At 43.9% G+C, this 24,283-nt stretch overlaps 2 protein-coding genes across 34 annotated transcripts in view; one reads left to right on the forward strand and one right to left on the reverse strand.

Annotated features, from left to right (window-relative positions):
- Positions 1–12,259, forward strand: part of LOC110521001 (dedicator of cytokinesis protein 7) — an 84,373-nt gene extending 72,114 nt beyond the window's left edge. For 9 of the 33 annotated variants that reach the window (XM_090232012.1, XM_036969138.2, XM_090232015.1 and 6 more), the window contains 14 exons: positions 1,026–1,122; positions 1,598–1,732; positions 1,906–2,058; positions 2,309–2,467; positions 2,732–2,832; positions 2,902–3,094; positions 3,336–3,479; positions 3,743–3,874; positions 6,495–6,629; positions 6,951–7,040; positions 7,226–7,462; positions 9,245–9,495; positions 9,654–9,821; positions 11,741–12,259. In XM_090232012.1, the coding sequence (XP_090088138.1) occupies positions 1,026–1,122; positions 1,598–1,732; positions 1,906–2,058; positions 2,309–2,467; positions 2,732–2,832; positions 2,902–3,094; positions 3,336–3,479; positions 3,743–3,874; positions 6,495–6,629; positions 6,951–7,040; positions 7,226–7,462; positions 9,245–9,495; positions 9,654–9,821; positions 11,741–11,783 (2,038 nt within the window). In that variant the 3' untranslated portion in view covers positions 11,784–12,259. Of the gene's footprint in view, positions 1–699; positions 769–1,025; positions 1,123–1,597; positions 1,733–1,905; positions 2,059–2,308; positions 2,468–2,731; positions 2,833–2,901; positions 3,095–3,335; positions 3,480–3,742; positions 3,875–4,204; positions 4,220–6,494; positions 6,630–6,950; positions 7,041–7,225; positions 7,463–9,244; positions 9,496–9,653; positions 9,822–11,740 lie in introns of those variants that run through there. The other 24 variants (XM_036969136.2, XM_036969137.2, XM_090232014.1 and 21 more) reach the window with 9 other exon arrangements.
- Positions 12,260–14,182: 1,923 nt separating this feature from the next.
- usp1 (ubiquitin specific peptidase 1) overlaps positions 14,183–24,283 on the reverse strand; it is a 53,191-nt gene continuing 43,090 nt past the window's right edge. The window contains 11 exon segments of the mRNA XM_090230777.1: positions 14,183–14,360; positions 14,362–14,387; positions 14,389–14,652; positions 14,654–15,086; positions 15,362–15,529; positions 15,531–15,567; positions 15,812–15,974; positions 16,122–16,328; positions 16,330–16,398; positions 16,401–16,537; positions 16,540–16,613. Coding sequence (XP_090086903.1) covers positions 14,183–14,360; positions 14,362–14,387; positions 14,389–14,652; positions 14,654–15,086; positions 15,362–15,529; positions 15,531–15,567; positions 15,812–15,974; positions 16,122–16,328; positions 16,330–16,398; positions 16,401–16,537; positions 16,540–16,613 — 1,756 coding nt within the window.

Consider the following 24,283-nt stretch of genomic DNA (forward strand, 5'->3'; position numbering starts at 1 on the left):
CAGGCGCTAAAATAGAAATTGGGTATATTTGTGATGCTCAACACGCTGCAAGTCCGGCCTCTATCATCTCCTCATTGGCTTTTAGGACCATATACCCACATGCCATCTCCTCATTGTTTTTTAGGAGCGTATACCCACGTGGGTGGTTGAAAGATGAACTGAGGTCAGCACTCCAGTCAGTTGCAGTAATGTACTGTAAAGTTGGTTGCCAACCTTCATATAAAGTTCAAAGGGAAAAAAAAACACCTGAAGGAATGAGGAGAGATGATGAGAAACTAATTTGGTTTACCGTTTTATCTGTGGATGAATTGTCGCAGTAGTGGACCTTGACCATTTCAGGTAAAATAACAACCCAGTGTTTATATCCCAGGACAAATGAGCTAGCAACAGTAAGCTAGCTAGCTCTATTGCCATACATGCTTAATGCTTTTTGACCTGTTCCCAAATGAATATAATTGGTTCAGAGTTTGTTTTGATATTTCAACCTGCGTGTCCTGATTGCTTCTGATGTGGGTGAACAAAATCAACATGTGCGCGTTGACGCACGTACGCGTCCGGTTTGGTCAGCATGTAACTAACCCCCCCAAGGGTTGGAGGTGGAAGTGGGTTTGGGTCCCTGGTCCCCTGCTCTCCTCTCAGCGTGTAGCTACCGTGTGCTCTGGACTCTGTGGTGTACTGTGTGAGTACTGTGTCGTGCAGGTTTAGAGACAGCATCCTACTACACAGCCCAAGGAGTCCAACCCAAACCCAGGAGCCTTTAGTAGTTAGGTGTGTGACTCGTCAACTGTAACAAAGCATGTCATGACCCCCCACCACCATCATCCTATTCTTCAACCCCTCCATACACCAAACCCCTTACAGTACGTTGCACATGGAAGAACTCCTGTCTGTGTGCGATGGCTCAAATGTGACTGACAGGCATGATGAGTGCTGTGGCATTCAAGGGGACCCCATGAATATGGAGCTGGCCAGCGGCCATTTTGGAGAGTGTCTGACCTTCTGTCACGTCCTGTTTCCTGTGACAGGACCCGAGCGGAGCTGGAGCATGAAGCACTTATTGACGGTAACCTGGCAACGGAGGCCAACCTGATCATTTTGGACACTCTGGAGATCATCGTCCAGGTACAGAGGAATGACGTTTCCACCAGCAGCATTGCAGATATTGTGACGAGAGAGATGCAAGACTTTGCCAGCTTCTCACACAGTCGCTAACAGTATCGGCGCATGTGTACGTGCACAGGTTCGCTTCACGCTCTTGCAGCGTGGCAGCCAGGGCAACAAAATATCTGATAAGTATAGCCTCGCGCTTCAACCCTCTTAGTCGTTGTGGAAATGTACCCACTATGCTGTTTACTCTGTGCACCTATGTCATATCGCTGAGTCTACCTTTAAGAGGCACCGGACTCCTCACACACGCACACAGTCAGGTTGAAAGATGGACACATTAGCAAACCAAATTTCCCTCTGGAGACAATACAAATGTGTTGATTGATTGTGGTATGTATTTTTAAATGTTGTTTTATTTAACCTTTATTTAACTCGGCAAGTCAATTTAGAGCAAATTCTTATTTGCAATGACACTATTTGTGTATCCTAGGCGGTGTCTGTGACCGAGTCGAAGGAGAGTATCCTGGGGGGAATGTTGAAGGTGCTGCTCCATAGCATGGCCTGTAACCAGAGTGCCCTCTACCTCCAGCACTGCTTTGCTACACAGAGGGCTCTCGTCTCCAAGGTCAGAATTGACTTCCTGTCTACAATCGTGTCGATATCTTCCATCGAGGAGTTGCACCTTTTTAAAGAGATTTTGTGAGGTCGATTTGTAAAACGTCTGCGTACTGTCATAGTATTGTCTGTTTATCATACCTACGTACATTTCTGTGTGCGTGTGTTTGTGTGTGTGTGTAGTTCCCAGAGCTGCTGTTCGAGGAGGAGACAGAGCAGTGTGCTGACCTGTGTCTGCGTCTATTGAGGAACTGTAGCAGCAGTATTGGCACCATCAGATCCCATGCCTCCGCTTCGCTCTACCTGCTCATGAGGCAGAACTTTGAGATCGGCAACGTAAGTACAACGTCAGGACAACGCACAGCAAACACGGACACATAAGAGTACTGTCTACCTGCCCACTACTTAACCAATTTCCAATACAACTATTGATCCCTTTAGGGGTCATTGAGTCCTTATTGATGAAACACAGGAGAACGTCTTGTACATATTCCACATGTTCCTCCTTTTCAGGACAGGTTCCATTGTCCATGTAGGTGTTCTATGTTCTCGCCGTTTCTCTGACTGGCCCTGCTCCTTTTTGTAGAATTTTGCCCGGGTGAAGATGCAGGCGACCATGTCCCTGTCCTCCCTGGTGGGAACGTCTCAGAACTTCAACGAGGAATTCCTCCGGCGTTCCCTGAAGACCATCTTGACCTACGGCGAGGAAGACCTGGAACTCCGGGAGACCACCTTCCCTGACCAGGTAACCGCAGCAGACATGCTGGATGTCAATAGATTAGTACGGACTTACTGACATTTAACCCTTTTTAGTTATTGTGGTACTAAGCAGTGCAAGTACTTGTTCAATATATAAAAGTGCTTCAATATACAACACACACAAAAAAACAGATGAAAATGTCGTCAGAAAATGGCTGGCAGGAAAGGGAATACCTTGTCCAATCACGTGAGAGGATGATGTCACCTTATTACCCATGCTTCATGTTTCTATCTTTTGTGTGTACTTTAGGTCCAGGATCTGGTGTTCAACCTGCACATGATCCTGTCTGATACAGTCAAGATGAAGGAGCACCAGGAGGACCCAGAGATGCTCATAGACCTCATGTACAGGTATGGAACACACACACACACACACACACACTGAGCTTTTCTTCAAGGCGTTGCTGCGTCTGTGTCCAGGATCGCTAAGGGTTACCAGACGTCTCCAGACCTGCGTCTGACGTGGATGCAGAACATGGCGGGTAAACACTCTGAGAGGACCAATCACGCGGAGGCAGCCCAGTGTCTGGTGCACAGCGCGGCCCTGGTGGCGGAATACCTCAGCATGCTGGAGGACCGCAAGTACCTGCCGGTCGGCTGTGTCACCTTCCAGGTGAGGACAGGGGAAAATTATATTTTAGGACTGTAGATTTGACTAGGAAATCATCCTGGAGAGACATGGTACTGCAGGTTTAGTCCTAGCTCAGTGCCATCACAACCGACTCAATTTATCAACTGAATATACAGAGTAAGATGTTGTAAAGAAAAAGGCATACCACGATTAACCCATTAGTGTGTTATGTCTGTGTCTAAATAATGAGTGACCTTGTGTGACTCGTCTTTCTCCGTTTCAGAACGTCTCTTCCAACGTGCTGGAGGAGTCTGCCGTGTCTGACGACGTGGTGTCTCCCGATGAGGAGGGTATCTGCTCGGGGAAATACTTCACCGAGGCTGGCCTAGTGGGGCTGCTGGATCAGGCTGCTTCCTCCTTCTCCCTGGTGAGACTCCGAGAAATAACTACTGCTCTTAAGATAGACCAGAGGCAGTCCACAGCTGGTTTATCTGTGACACATGGAGCGTTGTCAAGGCTTAATCTAACCACTCATAGGAATAAATACTTCACATAACCAGACCTGGGTCAAACACTTAAGATGCACTTAATCGTTTTTGCCCGGTATAGTGGAACCAATGGAATAGTCCCAAAAGTGCAAGCCCCAAGCTAAATCGAGCACACCTCAATACTTTCAATACCTTTTCCCAGGCTGGTATGTACGAGGCGGTGAATGAGGTGTACAAGGTCCTGATCCCCATCCACGAGGCCAACCGGGACGCCAAGAAGTTGGCCACCATACATGGTAAACTACAGGAAGCCTTTGGCAAAATCGTGCATCAGGTAAAGCCACATGCTTTTATTTAGCTCTTGCCCTATACATACTGTAGGTATAGAGAACTGACAGACAGGACTGTTACGTGCTCCACCTCTGTGTGGAGGTCGTTTAGGATCTTACCCGTGCATGTCTGTGATTCTGGGACAGAGAAACACGTACTGTGACTGTACTGTGCCATGTGTGTGTTAGGAGCATGGACCCACCAGTGCATATTGTCTGTTGGAGGCATTGCAGGAAAGATCATGCCAAATATGTACACTCTCAGACCGACAGTCACTGCAGCGTACCAACGTGACTGTAAACGTGTTTATATTGTATTTTCTTTGTCACCACAGAGCACTGGCTGGGAGGTAGGTCCTAATGGTTCCTGCTTGGCCTGCTCATTTACTTTTTGTCTCTACTTCATATTTATTATTTGCTAGTTGTGTTGCTCTCTGCTGCTATGTTACATTATACTGTACCATCCATTAACATCTACCTAGACTGGGTGCTGTCCGTTTGTCCCTCCGTCCAACCAACTGTGGGACTGCTGATGCCATGTGACGGGCAGCAACCCTCCTCCTCTTCCTCCTCATTCTCTTCTGCTCTGTCTGCGGAAGAGGTTGTTTTAACGTGACCGTTTTGGCAGGCCATGCATGGGAGCCCCAGTGTGATACTAATGGCAAGTCTTGGTGAATGAGGACTTCACCTACTTGCACCCCTGCCTTGTCAGACCGTCTCTCATCAACAACAAACTGTCTGGTCTGGTCGGGCGTCAACATCTGGTCTGTTGCTCACTCGCCTGTCGTCACAACTCATCTCACAGGGTTCGATTTTAGTCAGATATTCGTGCTGAGGATACACTCCCCCAGGTTGTTCTCTCGATACACACTCCCACAAACCAGAGCCCTTTTGTAATAGAACAAATTAACCACAAACCAGTTTCAACTGGATCCACATTCGGTTAAGAAACGTTGAATTTCAAGAGGGTGCAAGTCCAAGGATTTTGGACTGGCTTGTTAGATTTGTCCCACCTCAAAGTGAAATGTTCTCCCTTTTTTATTTGGGAAAAATACAAACTAAATCGACCCCTGAGTTCCTTCATTCATACTGCTGCTGTTATGTTATTAACTGGTATTAACCTGGTGTGTTGCATGACAAGGACAGAACACTCCTCCTTTTTCTCCTGAGGGAACTTAAGGACTGGGAGTACAGCTCCCTGAATGTTTCCAGGGACTGTGGAGCTCCATCACCACCATGACTGCATTCTCTTTTTTTTGCTCTCTTATCTCTCCCTCTCTCCTTTCACCTCCCTTTACTTCACTCTGTCTTTCTCTGCATGTTTCGTGTCGTGTGTTAAAGTCAAAAGGAATAGTTTGGGTATTGGTGGTTGCTGTCTATTCTATTTGCCTTGGTTTGTGTTGTTCTTGTGGTGTTCTTGTTTAGTTTCTCTAATGAATCACCTGGAATCCTGATTAAAATGTGTTCTTGTTTTCTCCTTTTGATTTCCCTGGTTGCCATGCCGACCCCTCCTTCCCACTTTACTAATTGTGTGTTGTGGTAAGTTTCTAGTTTGAGGATTACTTTATTTTTGTTACTTTTTGGAAGGGGAATGTAATGCAATGAACCACTGACAAACAACCACTGAGCCAAATGGCAGAGCAACTGATCACAGGAAAATATGCTATGTATTTCACTCTGTGTTATATACCTATATTGCCAAGGCCATGTCAGTTAAGATAGTTGTTCAATGTAACCAATAGGAGCAGTACTGGGAGCTTGCGGCCTTGAGTTGATCTGGTTGGGCTCAGTCCTGACCTGTTTCTGTACAGCCACGTGTATATCCTCCTCCCCCTCTTCACACACACACACACATACCACACACATACCACACCGACACACACCCGTTTTCCTTAGCTGCTCCACTCCTTCCTGAAAAACCACAGAGCTCTCTGCTTGACCAGCGCCTGTTCATTTCATTTGGCTCTGTCCGTCCTCATTCATCTGCCAGTTTAAAGCCTCGGGTACCGGGCCATCTGGAACTTAGACCGTGACAGACTTTTTACACGTGTACTCAAATCAAGTCAGATGTTATTGGTCACACACACACATATTTATCAGCTGTTATTGCGGGTGTAGCGAAATGCTTGTGTTCCCAGCTCCAACGGCGCAGTGGTATCTAACCATTCACACGTCAACACAACACCCAGAAATACATACTGTTTCCAGGCCATTGCACATATTCCAATCTGATCAGCGATAACGCGTCATTGGTCAACGTGGTCATTGATAGAGCCTCTGAAAGTTGTTTGTTTGTTTATTCAAACATTTACATTCGCCTAATAACGGTGTCTATTACGCCGAAGGTCGTTGGTCTGTGTTCATAGTTGGTTTTGCGATTGAAGTGTTTGCTGATGATGAGAACTTGGAACTTGAAGGTTTCACTGAGTTGGATGGATTTCAGCTAATGTATCAATAGTCTGGCTCAGACATAGTCTGTCACCATCCACAGGGTTATTACCGTGCTTTATCCTGACACTTCTGATGACGTTCTGTGTAAAAGCAACATGTTTTTGTTCAAGTAGCATGCATGCATGCGCTTATTTTTTACATTTGGCCACGTAAAACATGTTTTCTGCCTCACAGGATGGGAAGAGAATGTTTGGTACTTACTTCAGAGTCGGATTTTACGGCTCTAAATTTGGGGACTTGGACGAGCAGGAGTTTGTGTACAAAGAGCCTGCCATCACCAAGCTAGCAGAGGTCTCACACCGACTCGAGGTAAATGGCAGTTTGTCTCAAACTATCTTTTGGTTATTTTTTTCCAATTAGGCCACTGTTGATAACAGTCCTGAAATGTTTTGCATGTCAGCAGTCAAGTTTTCAAGATGTTGGACTTTCAAGATGGAAAGCGTCTCTTGCTACAGTACGTTATGTTTTGGGACCGTATCAACAGTGGACTAATGAAAGAAATGCCAAAAGATTGTTTTTCAGTGGATTTTTCCTTTAGGTAATGGTCTCTTCTCAGATTGTGAAATGGTCTCGGTCTACTCTGTGAGAGAGCTGGAGCACCGAGTGTGTCCTGTGTGTTTGATCTCTTAGGGGTTTTATGGCGAGCGCTATGGGGAAGACCAGGTGGAAGTCATTAAGGACTCCAATCTAGTGGACAAGTGCAAACTGGACCCAAATAAGGTGTGTGTGGCGGTGGGAGAGAGGGTTTGTGGTTAAAATGTAATTCTAAATAATCACTTATTTGAATATTCATTTAGGTTACTTGAAGGCTATTGGTTATTAATTGGTTATTTATGTGTATTGTGGTTCATGTTGGTAAGACATCATGTTAACCAGGTGTCACTGTGTGTCTTTACTGTGTCCAGGCTTATGTCCAGATCACGTACGTGGAGCCGTACTTTGACACCTATGAAATGAAGGACCGCATCACGTACTTCGACAAGAACTACAACCTGCGGCGCTTTGTCTACTGCACGCCGTTCACGCTGGGCGGGCGTGCGCACGGGGATCTGCACGATCAGTTCAAGCGCAAAACCATCCTGACCACCTCGCACGCCTTCCCCTACATCAAGACCCGCATCAACATCATCCACAAAGAAGAGGTGAGGCACTGGCACGTCATCTGACGCCGTGCGCCACATGAAATCCACAATACATCTCATAGAGTGACCATTACAGCGATGTTCTTACTGACAATCATTCGTATGAAAAACAGGCATATGCAGTGGGGAAAAACAAGTATTTGATACACTGCCAATTTTGCAGTTTTTCCTACTTACAAAGCATGTAGAGGTCTGTAATTTTTATCTCAACTGTGAGAGACAGAAATCCAGAAAATCACATTTGTATGATTTTTAAGTAATTCATTTGCATTTTATTGCATGACATAAGTATTTGATACATCAGAAAAGCATAACTTAATATTTGGTACAGAAACCTTTGTTTGCAGTTACAGAGCTCATACGTTTCCTGTAGTTCTTGACCAGGTTTGCACACACTGCAGCAGGGATTTTGGCTCACTCCCCCTACAGACCTTCTCCAGATCCTTCAGGTTTTGGGGCTGTCGCTGGGCAATACGGACTTTCAGCTCCCTCCAAAGATTTTCTATTGGGTTCAGGTCTGGAGACTGGCTAGGCCACTCCAGGACCTTGAGATGCTTCTTACGAGCCACTCCTTAGTTGCCCTGGCTGTGTGTTTCGGGTCGTTGTCATGCTGGAAGACCCAGCCACGACCCATCTTCAATGCTCTTACTGAGGGAAGGAGGTTGTTGGCCAAGATCTCGCGATATGGCCCCATCCATCCTCCCCTCAATACGGTGCAGTCGTCCTGTCCCCTTTGCAGAAAAGCATCCCTAAAGAATGATGTTTCCACCTCCATGCTTCACGGTTGGGATGGTGTTCTTGGGGTTGTACTCATCCTTCTTCTTCCTCCAAACACAGCGAGTGGAGTTTAGACCAAAAAGCTCTATTTTTGTCTCATCAGACCACATGACCTTCTCCCATTCCTCCTCTGGATCATCCAGATGGCCATTGGCAAACTTCAGACGGGCCTGGACATGTGCTGGCTTGAGCAGGGGGACCTTGCGTGCGCTGCAGGATTTGAATCCATGACAGCGTAGGTGTTACTAATGGTTTTCTTTGAGACTGTGGTCCCAGCTCTCTTCAGGTCATTGACCAGGTCCTGCCGTGTAGTTCTGGGCTGATCCCTCACCTTCCTCGTCATCATTCATGCCCCACGAGGTGAGATCTTGCATGAAGCCCCAGACCGAGGGTGATTGACCGTCATCTTGAACTTCTTCTATTTTCTAATAATTGCGCCAACAGTTGTTGCCTACTCACCAAGCTGCTTGCCTATTGTCCTGTAGCCCATCCCAGCCTTGTGCAGGTCTACAATTTTATCTCTGATGTCCTTACACAGCTCTCTGGTCTTGGCCATTGTGGAGAGGTTGGAGTCTGTTTGATTGAGTGTGTGGACAGGTAACGAGTTCAAACAGGTGCAGTTAATACAGGTAATGAATGGAGAACAGGAGGGCTTCTTAAAGAAAAACTATCAGGTCTGTGAGAGCCGGAATTCTTACTGGTTGGTAGGTGATCAAATACTTATGTCATGCAATAAAATCCAAATTAATTACTTAAAAATTATACAATGTTATTTTCTGGATTTTTGTTTTAGATTCCGTCTCTCACAGTTGAAGTGTACCTATGATAAGAATTACAGACCTCTACATGCTTTGTAAGTTGGAAAAGCTGCAAAATCGGCAGTTGTATCAAATACTTGTTCTCCCCACTGTATCTCTGTCTGTTAATTTTAAATATTGAAACAATTGTCTCTCGTCTGCTTTCTCCATCTGATCGTCAATCCCTGTCTCTCTGACCCTGTGTTAGATCAGCTCCATGCCCATTGAGGTGGCCATAGAGGATATGCAGAAGAAGACCCAGGAGCTGGCCTTCGCCACTCACCAGGACCCCTCCGATGCCAAGATGCTGCAAATGGTCCTGCAGGGGTCTGTGGGGACCACCGTCAACCAGGGACCTCTGGAAGTGGCCCAGGTGTTCCTTTCAGAGATCCCCAGTGACCCTAAACTCTACAGACACCACAACAAACTACGCCTCTGCTTCAAAGACTTCACGAAGAGGTGAAGTACCAATTACCGCTCTAGAGGTCAATAAAGTGTATTCAATTTAAAGTACTGTTGTTTGTAAATCAAGATTATGGACTCCAATTCCCTGTGCTGTATGCAACAGGTCTTATTGAAGTCCAGTGCTCTGCTCACACCTATTCTCCTCCATACAGGTGTGAAGACGCCCTCCGTAAGAACAAGAGTCTAATTGGTCCAGACCAGAAGGAGTACCAGAGGGAGTTGGAGAGGAACTACCATCGTCTGAAGGAGGCGCTACAGCCACTCATCTGCAGAAAGATACCCCAGCTTTATAAACCTGTGCTGCAGGTCACCTCTCACAGGTGTGTGTGTGTATGTTGACAAGCAGGAACATGCTTGTGAACATTAGAAACGGTTTAACTTTAAACTAGGGGTGTGCCGATCTCGTCATACTGGAAATTCGGAATCGTATCCATTTTATCACACTTGATACTCGGAATCAGATTTACTCTTGATCGGAAAACCCGGACGTGAGCTTTAAATGCTGGTAAAGTCTAAACCTCAAGTGCACATTACTGCGCTATCACTCAGAGTGCATCATTATGTTCCTGGTCGTGGAATTATTTGAATCAAAAGGAGAGACTTGTACATTTCTTCAAAACAAGTAAAAGTTCTTATTTAATTACTGCAGTAGTGGAGCTTGTCAACACGCCCCCCCATAGGTGATACGTTGAGCCCAACCAGCAGGACTAAGCCACAGCACTTTATAGCAAAGTCCATCCTCCTGGCGAACAACAGATGTATGGAATGGGTCACAAGGTTAAGATTCGTATGAAAGATGCTAATAATTCACAGCAAAGGCTATCCGCTGTCGAGACTGTTCTCGTTGTGTAGAAACCAGAGTCTGGCCCCACCAACTCAATACTGGAGCCATCTCCCCATGGTAACCCAGTACAGAAATGGTAACTCATGCTATGGAATGCGGTCTTGTTAGGTTCATCACCCAAAGACCTGGTAAATCTTCTGTCAGCATTAAAGCTCCTAGAGGCCCATCCTCAGTAGAACACACACAGATGAAAGTGTTCTGAGAACCCCCCTTATTCTGTTGCATAAAACAACCATTTGATGTAATAACAGTATTATAACATAATCTTGCAATTTTCTCCGCCATGTCCTTCATTCATTCACCCACATTGTTAAATGACCCCGACAGATGAAAATGCACATGATTTACTTAGTCCTATTCAATTATCAACGAAATAGGCTAATAAATAGCCTAATGTATGGCTGGCTACTAGTGCCTGTATTTATTCCAGACACAGATTTAAATGAAGATGGGCTAATTCGCTTGCCCCTGTATATTGTTTCACTTTCAAGAGGAGCAAAACTTCTCTCTTACTGACACTTATGCCACAACATTTGTATAATAGAAATAAACTACATTTGTAATTTTATTTTCTAATGACTTTTCACTGACTTGTTGATGCTCGATTCAAAATGTAACAAAGTGGATGATTTATAATAATGCATATAAAATGTTGTAAGTGTAGCCTACATATGAAATGGTGTTTCTGGTCTAGCAGTTACATGAAACTATGCTATTATATATTCGGTATTTTGGGCTTATGTAGAATACTGATGAATCATTAAGTGATCTTGCGAGACGTTGATTCACCTTAAGTTTTACACTTTATTAAACAAGCACCATTCTGAGAAGTGACGAAGCATCGCTCCAGTGCGATCTGGTCGATCTACACCCCTGTATAATAGAATGTGTCGGTCTACGAGAGGATCTCCGAGAAACTCCTCATTTAGATTATATTTGTCATCTTCATTTACACGGTTTTGGCTGCACCCTTCAGCAACACACTATCACAATAAATGTAGGTCTACATTTCAAAGGAAAAAACTATCTCACCTGGGATTAGAAAGATTTTTTGAGACATAGAAACAGTTTAAATGTAAACTGTTTCTAATGTTCACAACTCTTTCTTTGGGGTGTTTATGATGTTAATTTGGGCGTATGAAGTACTCCTATTGCTTATGTTTTGTCATGCATTCCCCTCCACATAAATATGATTTCCTGCTTTTGCTTCTGTTAAATGCAGCAAACTGACAGCTTCACCAGGTAGTTTGGTATTCTGTGATTTGGAATCACCTCTGTAAAACTGTCTGCACTTGGTTTCTATTGGGTGTAAGGTTATATGCATGGCCAATCTGGTATGGCTTGGCTTCTCCATATTTCACTGACTTTGCATTCTGTGTTCTTTTTTTCCCACAGGGATTCCTTCAGCAGAATGAGTCTCCGCAAGCTTGAACTTTGAAGATGAAGAACATTTTTTTAATTAAGAATCATTGCCTTAGTTTATTCATGTGTAAAGACAGAGTCAGCGTTCCCGATAGCGAGCAGAAGGAAAGATAAAGAAGTGTTACCACGAACTCGGTACGTCATACAAGTGTCTTATTCGTTTACAGGCTGGCAGCCTGTTTACGCAATCAGTGGGTTTAACAAAGTGGATCTTACTACGTATAATGTCAAATCTGTATTCATATTTCATGTGTGCACTTTTTTTATTTACTGTGTATCAATGCATTTTGACTTGAACGTTTTAATATTTAATCAAAAAATTGGAAAGAAAGAAAACAAAATATGTACCGACACTATTTATCATCATGCTTTCTAATTTGAGCTACATTTTGTTTTTACTTAGGGAAATGTTTTAAACATTGACAGTGAATAGTTATGTATTTTTTTTGTTTACTTTAACTATTTTACTAAATAAATATTTGAATGTCCTAATGGGTGAGTACTGTTCTTTGAAGACGAAAAAGACAATCTTGAAGAACTCTTGGGCAAACAAAGAAAAGCTTTGCATAAGCTGGTGTTTTATTAAATGTACAAGAGAATCTACAAATTAGGAGGAGCGAGAAGCATAAAATATGTGGGAATAATTCACATGCAGAAGAATCTACTCTGGACTTTTCTGGTTTCAAAACCAAACCATTTATTTGAAATCTTTAGAATATAATATTTTTCACAGCAGGGAAAAGATTCATAGAAATGATGTTTTACATAAGTTACAACTTTATTGCTTATAGTAAGTCATCATTCTAGATATGATCTTTCATAGGGCCAGGACTTGTTTAACTGGAATGAGGTACTGCTGTTGGACAGAACTTTACAAGAAAACATCCAATGTAGGCTACATACATCAATCCATGATGCAAAAACATGTCTTCTTCAATACGATGTTGTACTAGCATTTTGTAAAGTGATTGGCTAGGTATTTATTGACTGCTTGAATGTATTTATACAATGTACAAAATAATAAATCGACCAAGAAATTGTATTTTCTACACGTGCAAAAGATATTCCACCGAAGAATTAGACCGAGATGGTCACCTTTATCTGTATCTAACTGAACTTAAACATTATGGACCAAAACTGAGCAGCTTATTTCTGACGGTCCAACAGTATTTGAAGGCATGGAGCCAGTGTTTTCCCTAAGTAAAGCTATGGACTTCCCGGACCGTGGGGGCTTAAAATAAGGTTGCCTAATGAGCTGTATTTTGGTGGCCTCTGGTACGTTATAATGACTTGATTCCATCTAAAATACACAGCAAAATGATTGGCTACTTCATCAAGTTTTCCTCCCAGATTGATACAATTAGTTGTGGTACTGTGTAAAAAGACATGGCTTTACAATTTTAAATGACTGCAAATGTATACGAATTCAGTTTATTATTAGTTATTTTGGATGTTGTCTAGGCCTATATGAAAAGACTGGTTTAAAGTCTTACGTACAGTTTTACTGCACGACATGAATTACTGTGTCCGTAGGAACCAGGGCTATCGCTCAATGCAAGCCATTTCGATCTACGGTGTCCACAGATCGATTTATAAGCGGAAATGTCGGGTTGTATCCGGTACCAGTAACCACGCAGGTCCCCAAAACGGGACCTGACATCTTAAGAGGTTTATAAAACAGAAACATTTGTTAAACATCTTGAAAAAAATGTTACATAAAAAAATATATAAAAATGTAACAAAAGGTTTATAAGTATTATATATTTCTGACTTCACCGATTTTTTTTTAATCGTTGTCATATTTGGAACAGAATAAGTCTCTCCGCTACCTATTGTTCCTGCAGTGAGGAGTCACCGTCTTCATTGAATGCGTTCATAATTTATCTGCAGATTAACAGCCAAAAAGGTTACCAGTATGCAAATTAGGGAGCCAAATGAACAGCTCGCTCCAATGTGATTCGGTGGGCTACACTGAGTATGGTTACATGCACACAATAATGCGATTATTGTGGATAGACAGATTAATACATTTGATTAAAATGTTTAAATACTTGGCAAGAAGAGATACCCCTAATAATCCTGTTTACATGCATAGCCACGGGAAGTAGGGGTGTTGCAGACCCCCCCCCCCCCCCCCAAAAAAAAGATTATTACCCCCAAAAAAGTCTGTTTTTCACTGAGCCTTTACTAGTCCTGTGTTAGAGGACCGATATAGCCGCCTGTAGCGTGGGCAAAAAAAGTCAGCATCTACACCACCAAACTACTTACATGGACACATCAGCAAATGGCCAATCAAAATAAACGTTCTACCACAGCGACCATGTCATTTTTGGGAAGCATATTTGATTCGGAGTTTGGACATAAGGTTTGTATGTGAAAACTATTCTACTAAGCATTCATTTAGTTGTTCCAAACTCACTTCACTAGGTCTAAAGAGGGGGGCTTGCTCGGCTGGTGTTCGCCCAGGGAGCCATACAAGCTACAACCGCCACTGACCCACACACATACAAAGTGGTGTCCCTGGCGGAAGACCCTCCTGTAAAATAACAGGTATGGAGTAGAAGTAGAGCAGGATCTCAGGAAGTCCTCCTCAAAAAAAAAGCACTTCAGAGTCATCAAAAGAGCATCCACTTCCCCTCGTTCTGCAGCAGGCTGCTCAGGACCTGCTCCCTAGACACCCCACCTCCAGCCCCCTAGCACCCAGTCACAAGGACCTCCTTAGCCTCCTTCTTTATCCGTCCATTACTACCGTGTCCCGGGGCCCTGGAAATCCGTCTGGATCATCTGGTGGTGATGTTGTCTGTCCCAGTAGAAGCTGCCTTGTCTGGGTTGGCTGTCTGCTTTTTGGCCCCAAAGTCGTAGCTGGACGGGCTCCTCTGGCCCCCCCAGCAGTCCCACCCCCTCTCAGGCCTTCTTGGCCCCCAGCTTGCTGTTTATTGTGGTGCTGGCAGAGTTGGCGTTAGCAGAACCATTTTGTCCTTTACCATTGAGACTGTAAGACACTTCCCCTTCATCATAATCCAACACCTCTTCCTTGGGTTGCGGACCATGCAATTTCCCACCACACTCCTCTTCCTCTCCGCTCTGCTTCTCATCCCCCTTGGGCAGGTGGACCTTGGTGTCCTTGCTGTCCATCATCCTGATGTAGGTGGTGTACTGTCCCCTGGAGATGGTGACAGCGCTGTGAATGACCACAGCAAACAGCTGGTAGTGCTGCCCTCCAGTGGCTGAGGGGTGCATGCACCACTCCTCCAGAGAGTGCTTGAAAGGGGTCTGTAGGGGGGTATTCACCTTTGAGAGGCCGGAGTACGGGTCCTTCCTGAACAACACAGAGAGAGAGAGAGCGTCAGTTTACACATGCTGAGTAGCTTGAGACACAGAGGTTACAAAGATGGTTGCAAAACCAACACTGAGCTAATCTAAACACACAACCTTTACAGCGTCCTTTTTTCGTCAGATCGGCTTACCAAGTACTTATGTATAATGTGGTGTTGCGCTTCTGTGTTATATTATATCTGATTGTGTGTTGAAGTTGTATGTAAGTGGCAAAGTATCCATCCACTGTAACTAGAGTAAGTTCAAAACCAAGCAGACTTGAGACAGGGGATATTATAAAGGACAGAGAAGCACTTGAGGTGGATGGTGACGACCTCTGGGGGGGTTTTATCAAACGGCAGACTCCTCTCAGCCTCAGTGTAGTGGTGGCAGGTCTCACAGAGGCACTCTCCTACGATCCTCTCCACCGAGGCAAACTGGGAGAGTTTTCAGAGTTTTCAGCTCCAGCTTTGGGTCAGGGGAGACTGGAGGGGTGGAGAGCAGAGGAGAGGGGGTTAGGGTGAGATGGTTGTAATATGAGAGGATATACATTGTGGAGACTGTTGTTTGGGCTGATCTTTGAAACCGCTTGTTTAAGTGGTGACTGTTCATGTATGTGTGACCATGTGCTAACGTGTGTGCGTGTGTGGTAGAGTCTCTAGGCTGCAGGATTGCCGTATTAAACAAGAACCCTGTGTGAGTGTGTGTACACATAGTAACACCCCTCACATTCCGAGCTATTGTCTGGGCCGCGGTGTTCGTCCGCCTGCACTGGGGCACTGATGTCCTGGAAGTCTTCTCTCCTCTTAGCGTGACACTCACATTCCAGACAGCGTGTCCTCAACACCAGAAGGCCCTGGAACAAACGCTTCATCAGGTCCACACACAGGTACTCTGGACAGGGGAGAGGAAAAGAGGAGTCCAGATTCAACATAGTAATAGACAAAACCTAATGGCTAAAGCAAGGGTACAAAAAAAATGTGACAGACAGGACACGGTCGATGAAGTGGATTTCCAACGACATGTACTCGGCTATGACCTCACTTTCAGCTTGCTCCTCCGCTTCCTCTCTTACTTTCTCCCGAGGGTTTTTCCTGTGTTCCCCACCATTCTCCTGAGGTTGGCTACTCTGCGTCTCCTCCTGGTCAGGTTCGGCTGTCTCTGTCTTTCCTCCTGTGTGGCAGCTAATCCATCCCATGCTCATAAACTTAGAGAATATACTGGGCTGCTTCCCTGAGGACAGCCAAGCTCAGCTTGGGCCTCTTCTTCACCTCTGCCTCTTTAGGAGCCACCTCTCCTTTCCCTTCCACGTCATTTCCTTCTCTTCTTCCTGCTTGGTCTACCCCTCTTCTTCGCCTTCAAATTTTGGCGCTACAGTGATGTCACTGGAAGACTTCCTCTTGGGTTGGGTGAGAGGTTTCGCGTTTTCAGCCTACGGCTGACGATACTGCCTTCTTGGCCTGCCTCTGTGTCACTCTTCCTCTTACTGCTTGTTTGACCATCATCATGCTGTCCGGTCCTCTGGCAGTCTCTATGGGGGTGCCACAGGGTTCAATTCTCGGGCCGACTCTTTTCTCTGTATATATCAATGATGTTGCTCTTGCTGCGGGCGATTCCCTGATCCACCTCTACGCAGATGACACCATTCTATATACTTCCGGCCCGTCCTTGGACACTGTGCTATCTAACCTCCAAACGAGCTTCAATGCCATACAACACTCCTTCCGTGGCCTCCAACTGCTCTTAAACGCTAGTGAAACCAAATCCATGCTTTTCAACCGTTCGCTGCCTGCACCCGCACGCCTGACTAGCATCACCACCCTGGATGGTTCCGACCTTGAATATGTGGACATCTATAAGTACCTAGGTGTCTGGCTAGACTGTAAACTCTCCTTCCAGACTCATATCAAACATCTCCAATCGAAAATCAAATCTAGAGTCGGCTTTCTATTCCGCAACAAAGCCTCCTTCACTCACGCCGCCAAACTTACCCTAGTAAAACTGAGTATCCTTCCGATCCTCGACTTCGGCGATGTCATCTACAAAATAGCTTCCAACACTCTACTCAGCAAACTGGATGCAGTTTATCACAGTGCCATCCGTTTTGTCACTAAAGCACCTTATACCACCCACCACTGCGACCTGTATGCTCTAGTCGGCTGGCACTCGCTACTTATTCGTCGCCAGACCCACTGGCTCCAGGTCATCTACAAGTCCATGCTAGGTAAAGCTCCGCCTTATCTCAGTTCACTGGTCACGATGACAACACCCACCCGTAGCACGCGCTCCAGCAGGTGTATCTCACTGATCATCCCTAAAGCCAACACCTCATTTGGCCGCCTTTCGTTCCAGTTCTCTGCTGCCTGTGACTGGAACGAATTGCAAAAATTGCTGAAGTTGGAGACTTTTATCTCCCTCACCAACTTCAAACATCTGCTATCTGAGCAGCTAACCGATCGCTGCAGCTGTACATAGTCTATCGGTAAATAGCCCACCCATTTTTACCTACCTCATCCCCATACTGTTTTTCTTCGTTTACTTTTCTGCTCTTTTGCACACCAGTATCTCTACCTGCACATAACCATCTGATCATTTATCACTCCAGTGTTAATCTGCTAAATTGTAATTATTTGCCTACCTCCAGTGCGGCTTGGTTGGGTTGTGTATCGGAGGACGCATGACTTTCAACCTTCGTCTCTCCCGAGCCCGTACGGGAGTTGTAGCGATGAGACAAGATAGTAGCTACTAAACAATTGGATACCACGAAAAAGGGGTAAAAAAATAAAAAAGTAATACTAAGTGTATGTTGTGTAGTAAGCTGTTTGTAGCCCATTTTCCCTTCTTCATTTTGCCTACTGTTCTGACTTGGTGGTGCACATGTAGCCTATTACCTGTTTTAGAGAAATGTAATCATTGAATATTGTAAGAGCTTTCATTGTCAGCTTATATGCCCCCTTTATTTATCCTACGGTTCTGACTAAGAACGGCCCATGTTCTGAATTCTGTCGCTGTACATTTCAAAAGTGCCGAACAAATAGTTGTATTGACTACAGTACGTCCGTCCTAGCTCGCTCATTAACGTCTTAATCAAAATTATGGATGGCCTCTTTATCTGCTTGTCGTCACCTTTTGCCATAGTTTGTACATCTCAATTGTCAGTGGAAACCACATTTTTTTAAAGCAAGTCAGCCATATCAGCTATGTTTTTTTTAAAGGCAGTAAATGAGGCTGAATTAACTGTTTCGCTGCCAGACAAGGCTCCGCTGATAGCCAGGTGTAGCAGTGGTAAACTGTTGGGACTTTATGTAGGCCCTAACTGTTTGTGAGCACCATTTGTCACCGTAAAGTGCAATTCATGTATTGTTTAGTGTTGTGTTGTGTAGTGGCTTTGCTGGGATGCATCCCCCATTTTTTGTTTTTTGTTAACACAAGATGGCATGTAGCCCTCTCTAGGGTTCTCAGTCGGATGTATGGGCCAATGTGTACATTTCCGACATTGTTTTAATGTTAAGAAACAATAATCCTCACTTGCGATACAGTTTTGGAAACCTTTGGAACTTAACTTTCATATGACAGACACTGCAGATAGGTACTTGAATGGGTAACATTTGACCCATTGTTAATAACGTTATGTTGGTGGCCCACTCTTAGATGGTATAGGCATCTTACAGGATGGCTTTAACGAGTTTCTACATTAAAAAACATATTGTACATTAACATCAGAACTAGAACAGTAGAATGCCCAGATAAAGGGAAGATCCAGAATTAGTACATCCATCCATTTTTTAAAACGTTTTATTGAATTAATTAATTAATAATACATTTAACTTTTATAGTGCTATTCATTACAAAGAATCACACAGCAATTCAATGCAATTCATTGTATACATACAAAGGCTATATAGCTATTGATTCTTGAAGAATATAACTTATTATGAAATGGGTTGTTTTGATCCTGGGTGCTGGTTGGAAAAGCAGCGTTCCAAGCTTTACTGTTATTGGCTGTCATAGGCACACTATGCCTGCTAACAGATCAATCTGAAAATTATCACCCTGCCTCATAAGAATGTCATGTTCATGTTGCTGTCCTAATCATCTCTTGTATTTATCTAAACTTGCACATTATTATTTCCTTTTGCTTTCAGCCTAGCATTTAGTTTGGAACAGCTGGGATCAATATAAGCCTAGCTGTCTGCCTATCCGACCTCAGGAACAATGTTTCACCTTGGAATTTCGATCTCTGTACCATACATAAATAGAACTCCTTTCTATTTCTGACACAGATCAAGCTGAAAGTCCTGCCTCTCCCATCTCCTCATTGGTTTATAGAAGCAGGTACCCACGTGCCATCTCCTCATTGGTTATACCCACGTGGGTGATTGAAAGACAAACTGTTTTGCCGGTCGTCGTGGTAATACTATGAAAGTTTAGATGCCGATCACCATATAAGTTCAAAGATGAAAAAGCCTGGAAGGAGGAGAGATGACAAGAAACGATTTGGTTGGCCGTTTTATGTGTGGATTAATTGTCAGAGTGACCCCATGCATACTTCCAAAGTTGTGGCAAAATGGCTTAAGGACAACAAAGTCAAGGTATTGGAGTGGCCATCACAAAGCCCTGACCTCAATCCTATAGAACTGAAAAAGCGTGTGCGAGAAAGGAGGCCTGCAAACCTGACTCAATTACACCAGCTCTGTCAGTAGGAATGGGACAAAATTCACCCAACGTATTGTGGGAAGCTTGTGGAAGGCTACCTGAAACATTTGACCCAAGTTAAACAATTTAAAGGCAATGCTACCAAATACTAATTGAGTGTATGTAAACTTCTGACCCAGCTAAGACAGGGAATTTTTACTAGGATTAAATGTCAGGAATTGTGAAAAACTGAGTTTAAATGGATTTGGCTAAGGTGTATGTAAACTTCCGACTTCAACTGTAGCTTCTCAATTCTCCTGTGTACCCTAATCGAGAAAGTGGTACCCTAATCGAGAAAGTGCCTTCCCACACTGGGAGCAGTTGTAGGGCTTCTCTCCTGTGTGTATTCTCTCATGCTCCTTCAGGCTCCTTAACCACCTAAAACTATTTCCACAGTGGGAACAATGGTAGGGCTTCTCTCCTGTGTGTTTTCACTCATGCTTTTTCAGGTCTACTGACTGGGTAAAACTCTTTCTACAATGAGAGCAGTGGTAGGGCTTCTCTCCTGTGTGTGTTCTCTCATGCTCCTTCAGGCTACCTAACCACCTAAAACTCTTTCCGCACTTGTAGCAACGGTAAGGCTTTTCTCCTGTGTGTGTCCTCTTTTGGATCCCACAACTCAGTAGAACTTTGCACACTGGGAGCAGTGGTGTCGTCTCGCTGGTTTGGACGTCTCTGGGTCTGGTTCATCGGAGGGACTCTTCCTGTTATCATCGTGAGTGTCTGGTCTCTCTTGGGGGTGTGTTCTCTCATGCCTTTTCAGGTTGCCTAACTGGGTAAAACTCTTTCCACACAAGGAGCAATGGTAAGGTTTCTCTCATGTGTGTATTTTCTTATGCTCCTTCAGGCTCCCTAACCACTTAAAACGCCTTCCACACTGGGAGCAGTGGTAAGGCTTCTCACTTGTGTGTGTCCTTTCGTGCGTTTTCAGGTCCCCTGGCCAGGTAAAACCCTTTTCACACATGGAGCAGTGTTAAGGCTTTTCTCCTGTGTGTATTTTCTTGTTCCTTCAGGCTCCTTAACTGGGTACAAGTTTTTCTACACTGAGAGCAGTGGTAAGGCCTTTCTCCTGTGTGTGTTCTCTCATGCCCTTTCAGCTTCCATAACCACTTAAAAACGCTTTCCACATTGGGAGCAGTGGTGTGGTCTTGCTGGTTTGGATGTCTCTGGCTGTGGTTCCTCTGAAGGACTCTTCCTGCTGTCAGGGCAAGAGTCTGGTCCCTCTCCTGCCAAAGACAAATCAAGAATTTAGTTCAGAAAGGAAACACCACACATTTGCTTAACCATTTACTAGAAAAGATTAACAATACATTAGGTCTTGACTAGGGATGTGCACGGTATTCGAATATTCTAATATCCGAATGGATGTTAGTATTTGTGAAGTGAGAGTACACATAATGCAATATGGAATACAATTATGAAATTGAAAGGAGCAGGTAGGCTACAACGAGGCTGTTGTTTTACCTGAATCGGGTTGGGGAGAAAGCACAGCATGTCGCCTCAATTAGCCTAGCTAGCTAGCTTCTCTAGGCTACTCCAGTCAAGACGGGGCACTGATATAAGGGATGATAAATAACATTGTGGCTGTTGCGGAGATTCTACTGCATCGCTCTCTCCCTCTGTCTGTTTGCTCCCATCTCACCAGCCCCTACTCACCTGCAGCAAAAGAGCGCCAGCCTCTTTGCCTCATGCAGCAGTGCTCAGGTTAAAAACGTGTATTTTGTATTTCAAATATACGGATAAAAATTCATGATACGAATAGTGAAATGATTTCAAATCCCCATCCCTCCTCCCTCTGGCTCACTGCCAGAGCAACCCAGCATATAAAGATGATATAATAACTACAGGCAGTGAGCACGGTATGCTATACCAATCCCCCTGACTGAACAAAAGAGGAGCCAAACAGGTGGAGGCTGGGGTGGGGTTGGCAGTGCAGAAATACTTTGGTGCAATCTCTGCTCATGTGATCAGCTGATACCAGCACTCGGGTTTCCCTTCTGAACCGGCTTCGCTTTATATAAACAGACCTGAATTAACTGTTTTCCTATGAGGTCTAATCCAGACCACATCCCTCAATAACCCGAGGCAAAGCTTTACCACATTTCATAATAAAAAAAATGTTAAAAACTTGCAGCCATCATAGTAATAAAGAGTTTCAAATCTAATCTTGCTCTCATGGAATGTCATGTTTTTAGGCTGAGCAGATCTCTATAATAATAGATATTAAGAAACATTTCAGTCAATGTCATTGGATACATTTGATCCATTGTTAATAAAGGGTCTGTTGGTGACCCACTCTTTGATGGTGTAGACATCTTGCAGAGTGTGGCTTTAACAATTCCTAAATTATTCAAAAACACTTAAGTGTAGGGGCACGTTTGAGTTGTAAGGCTAACGCAGAGGACTGTAGACAAAAGTTGACAAAGTCAGGGAGGTGCATTTGCGACAGTCAAGTCTGACACTGTTGTGGTTTTCCAACAGCAAGGCTCAGATCAGCATGGCAGTGTTAATGTAATTGACATTGTTTATAACAGTATTTCTCTATAATTTCAAAATACACTTCTCTCACCCCATATCACACACTCACAAACTGAAATAATATATGTAGCCTACATTGTACAATCAATTGGTGAGAGAGCCCCAAATATCACATTTAAATTTGTATTTATCCACTGTACATGAATCGCGGCAAAGTTGGTTCCTCTTTCAGTCACGTCTTTTGGGCACAGCCGCGTGGTTCAAACTTTAACACTCTAATGATTGGTTGACAATACAGCCTCCCACAATGCAGGTGATGGATGCAGGATGAAGCTGGTGAAGAGCAAATGCAGACACTTGCAATTGACTGCAGTAAAAGAAATGAACTTTGAACACTTGGTTTTTGTAAAGTTTATGCAGTCTGACAATTTGTAATCGCTATAATGTAACACACTTTGAAAGGCGGAGACGAACGATGGTCTCCGACTTGACATAACTGCTCCGCGCGAACCTAGAACTTCAGTAGAATGCCCCTTTAAAGCCAATATCAAGAATTCATTCATTTTGGGACTTTCAAATTAATTACATAGGCCATCAGGGCAGATTTTGACTTGAATAATTACTAATAATTTGTAGACTGCAAATTGACCAAACAGATATAACATTTGACTAAAACATAATTTCAATTTGTATATAACCACATATATATTTCTATTCTCTGTGTTAGGTGTAACAATAGTATTGTTATGTGTTGCAGTGGGGACACTAATGTGTGCCACACTCGCTCCTACCATTCTACTGCAGTGACCAGCGTCTCTATTGATGATGAGATGTTGACTGTTAATAAACAATAGTTAAGCAGATGAAATGCTTTAACCGTCCAATCTGAAAAGAGACAGAACATATATTAAATATGGTGTCAGCGCAGACTAACTTGTCGGCAGGAAAATTACTTTCGCCATCGAGAGACTGTGAGTAGCAAACTTGGAAGTGACTCGAAAACAGTGAGCTATGTAGCTATATAGCAAGAAGGCCACCTAAACGGGTGACGCAGAGATAAACCACGTTGCAAGGTGGAGAGCGCGCTTGGATTAAAACCACCAACAACCTGGCGAAGAGCCGGAAATCGTGGAAAGAGGAGTGGACACTCTACCTGGTTCTTACTACGCTAGAGGATGCGGAGGAGACCGTGAAAGTGAAACTTTTCTGCAATCTCATTGGAGAGAGTGGTAGGAAGCTGTGTGAGACAATGACGTGTTCAATGTCCGCGAGGTGGTCAGTGAACCAGTTTATTGAGGCGTTTGACGCGCAATTGCAACCCAAAATTGAATGAGACTGTTGAGAGGTCAAGGAACTGATGAAGGTATTGATAAATATGTAACATATTTTAAAACGCTAGCCAGTACATGCAATTTCGGTGATATTAAAGACTCGTTGATCCACGATAGAATTGTATGTGGCACATGCGACTTTCATCTTAGAGAGAGACTGCTAAGAGAGGATAACCTGAAAGACAAATGTATGCCGATATGTAGATCTGTTCTGTCGATCTGAGTTGTCACGTAATAACAGTAAAACAATTCAAGGTAATGCAGTTGAGGAAGTACATGCAATAAAACATACAACAAAGAAAGAAAAGGACTAGTATCCAATCTCATGCAAACTCTGTGGGGAAACACATGAGAGGAGTAAAAACAAATGGCCAGCTTTTGGAAGCAGTGTAAAACGTGTGGGAAGGACAATCGTTTTGCTGCAAAGTGCATGTCAAAGCAAGAGAAAGGAAAATTTGTGCATAATGTGACAGACAGATGAGGACACTGAGTGTTACTACAGACAAGAGACCTAGTCAGTTATTTGCAGCAAATGATCATTGTCAAAGAACTTGTGAGATTCCAGTTAGATTGTGGAGCAAGCTGTAATATTATCCCAATAAATCCTAGTGATGTACAGCAAGAGCTCACTACAGTCACTGGGCAAATGCAAGATACAACTGAGAAATCCAGGAAACAAGATACTGTGCCGACTGTC

This window comes from Oncorhynchus mykiss, chromosome 4 (assembly GCF_057628025.1).
Source record: "Oncorhynchus mykiss isolate SJ-2025 chromosome 4, ASM5762802v1, whole genome shotgun sequence".
Lineage (NCBI taxonomy): Eukaryota > Metazoa > Chordata > Actinopteri > Salmoniformes > Salmonidae > Oncorhynchus > Oncorhynchus mykiss.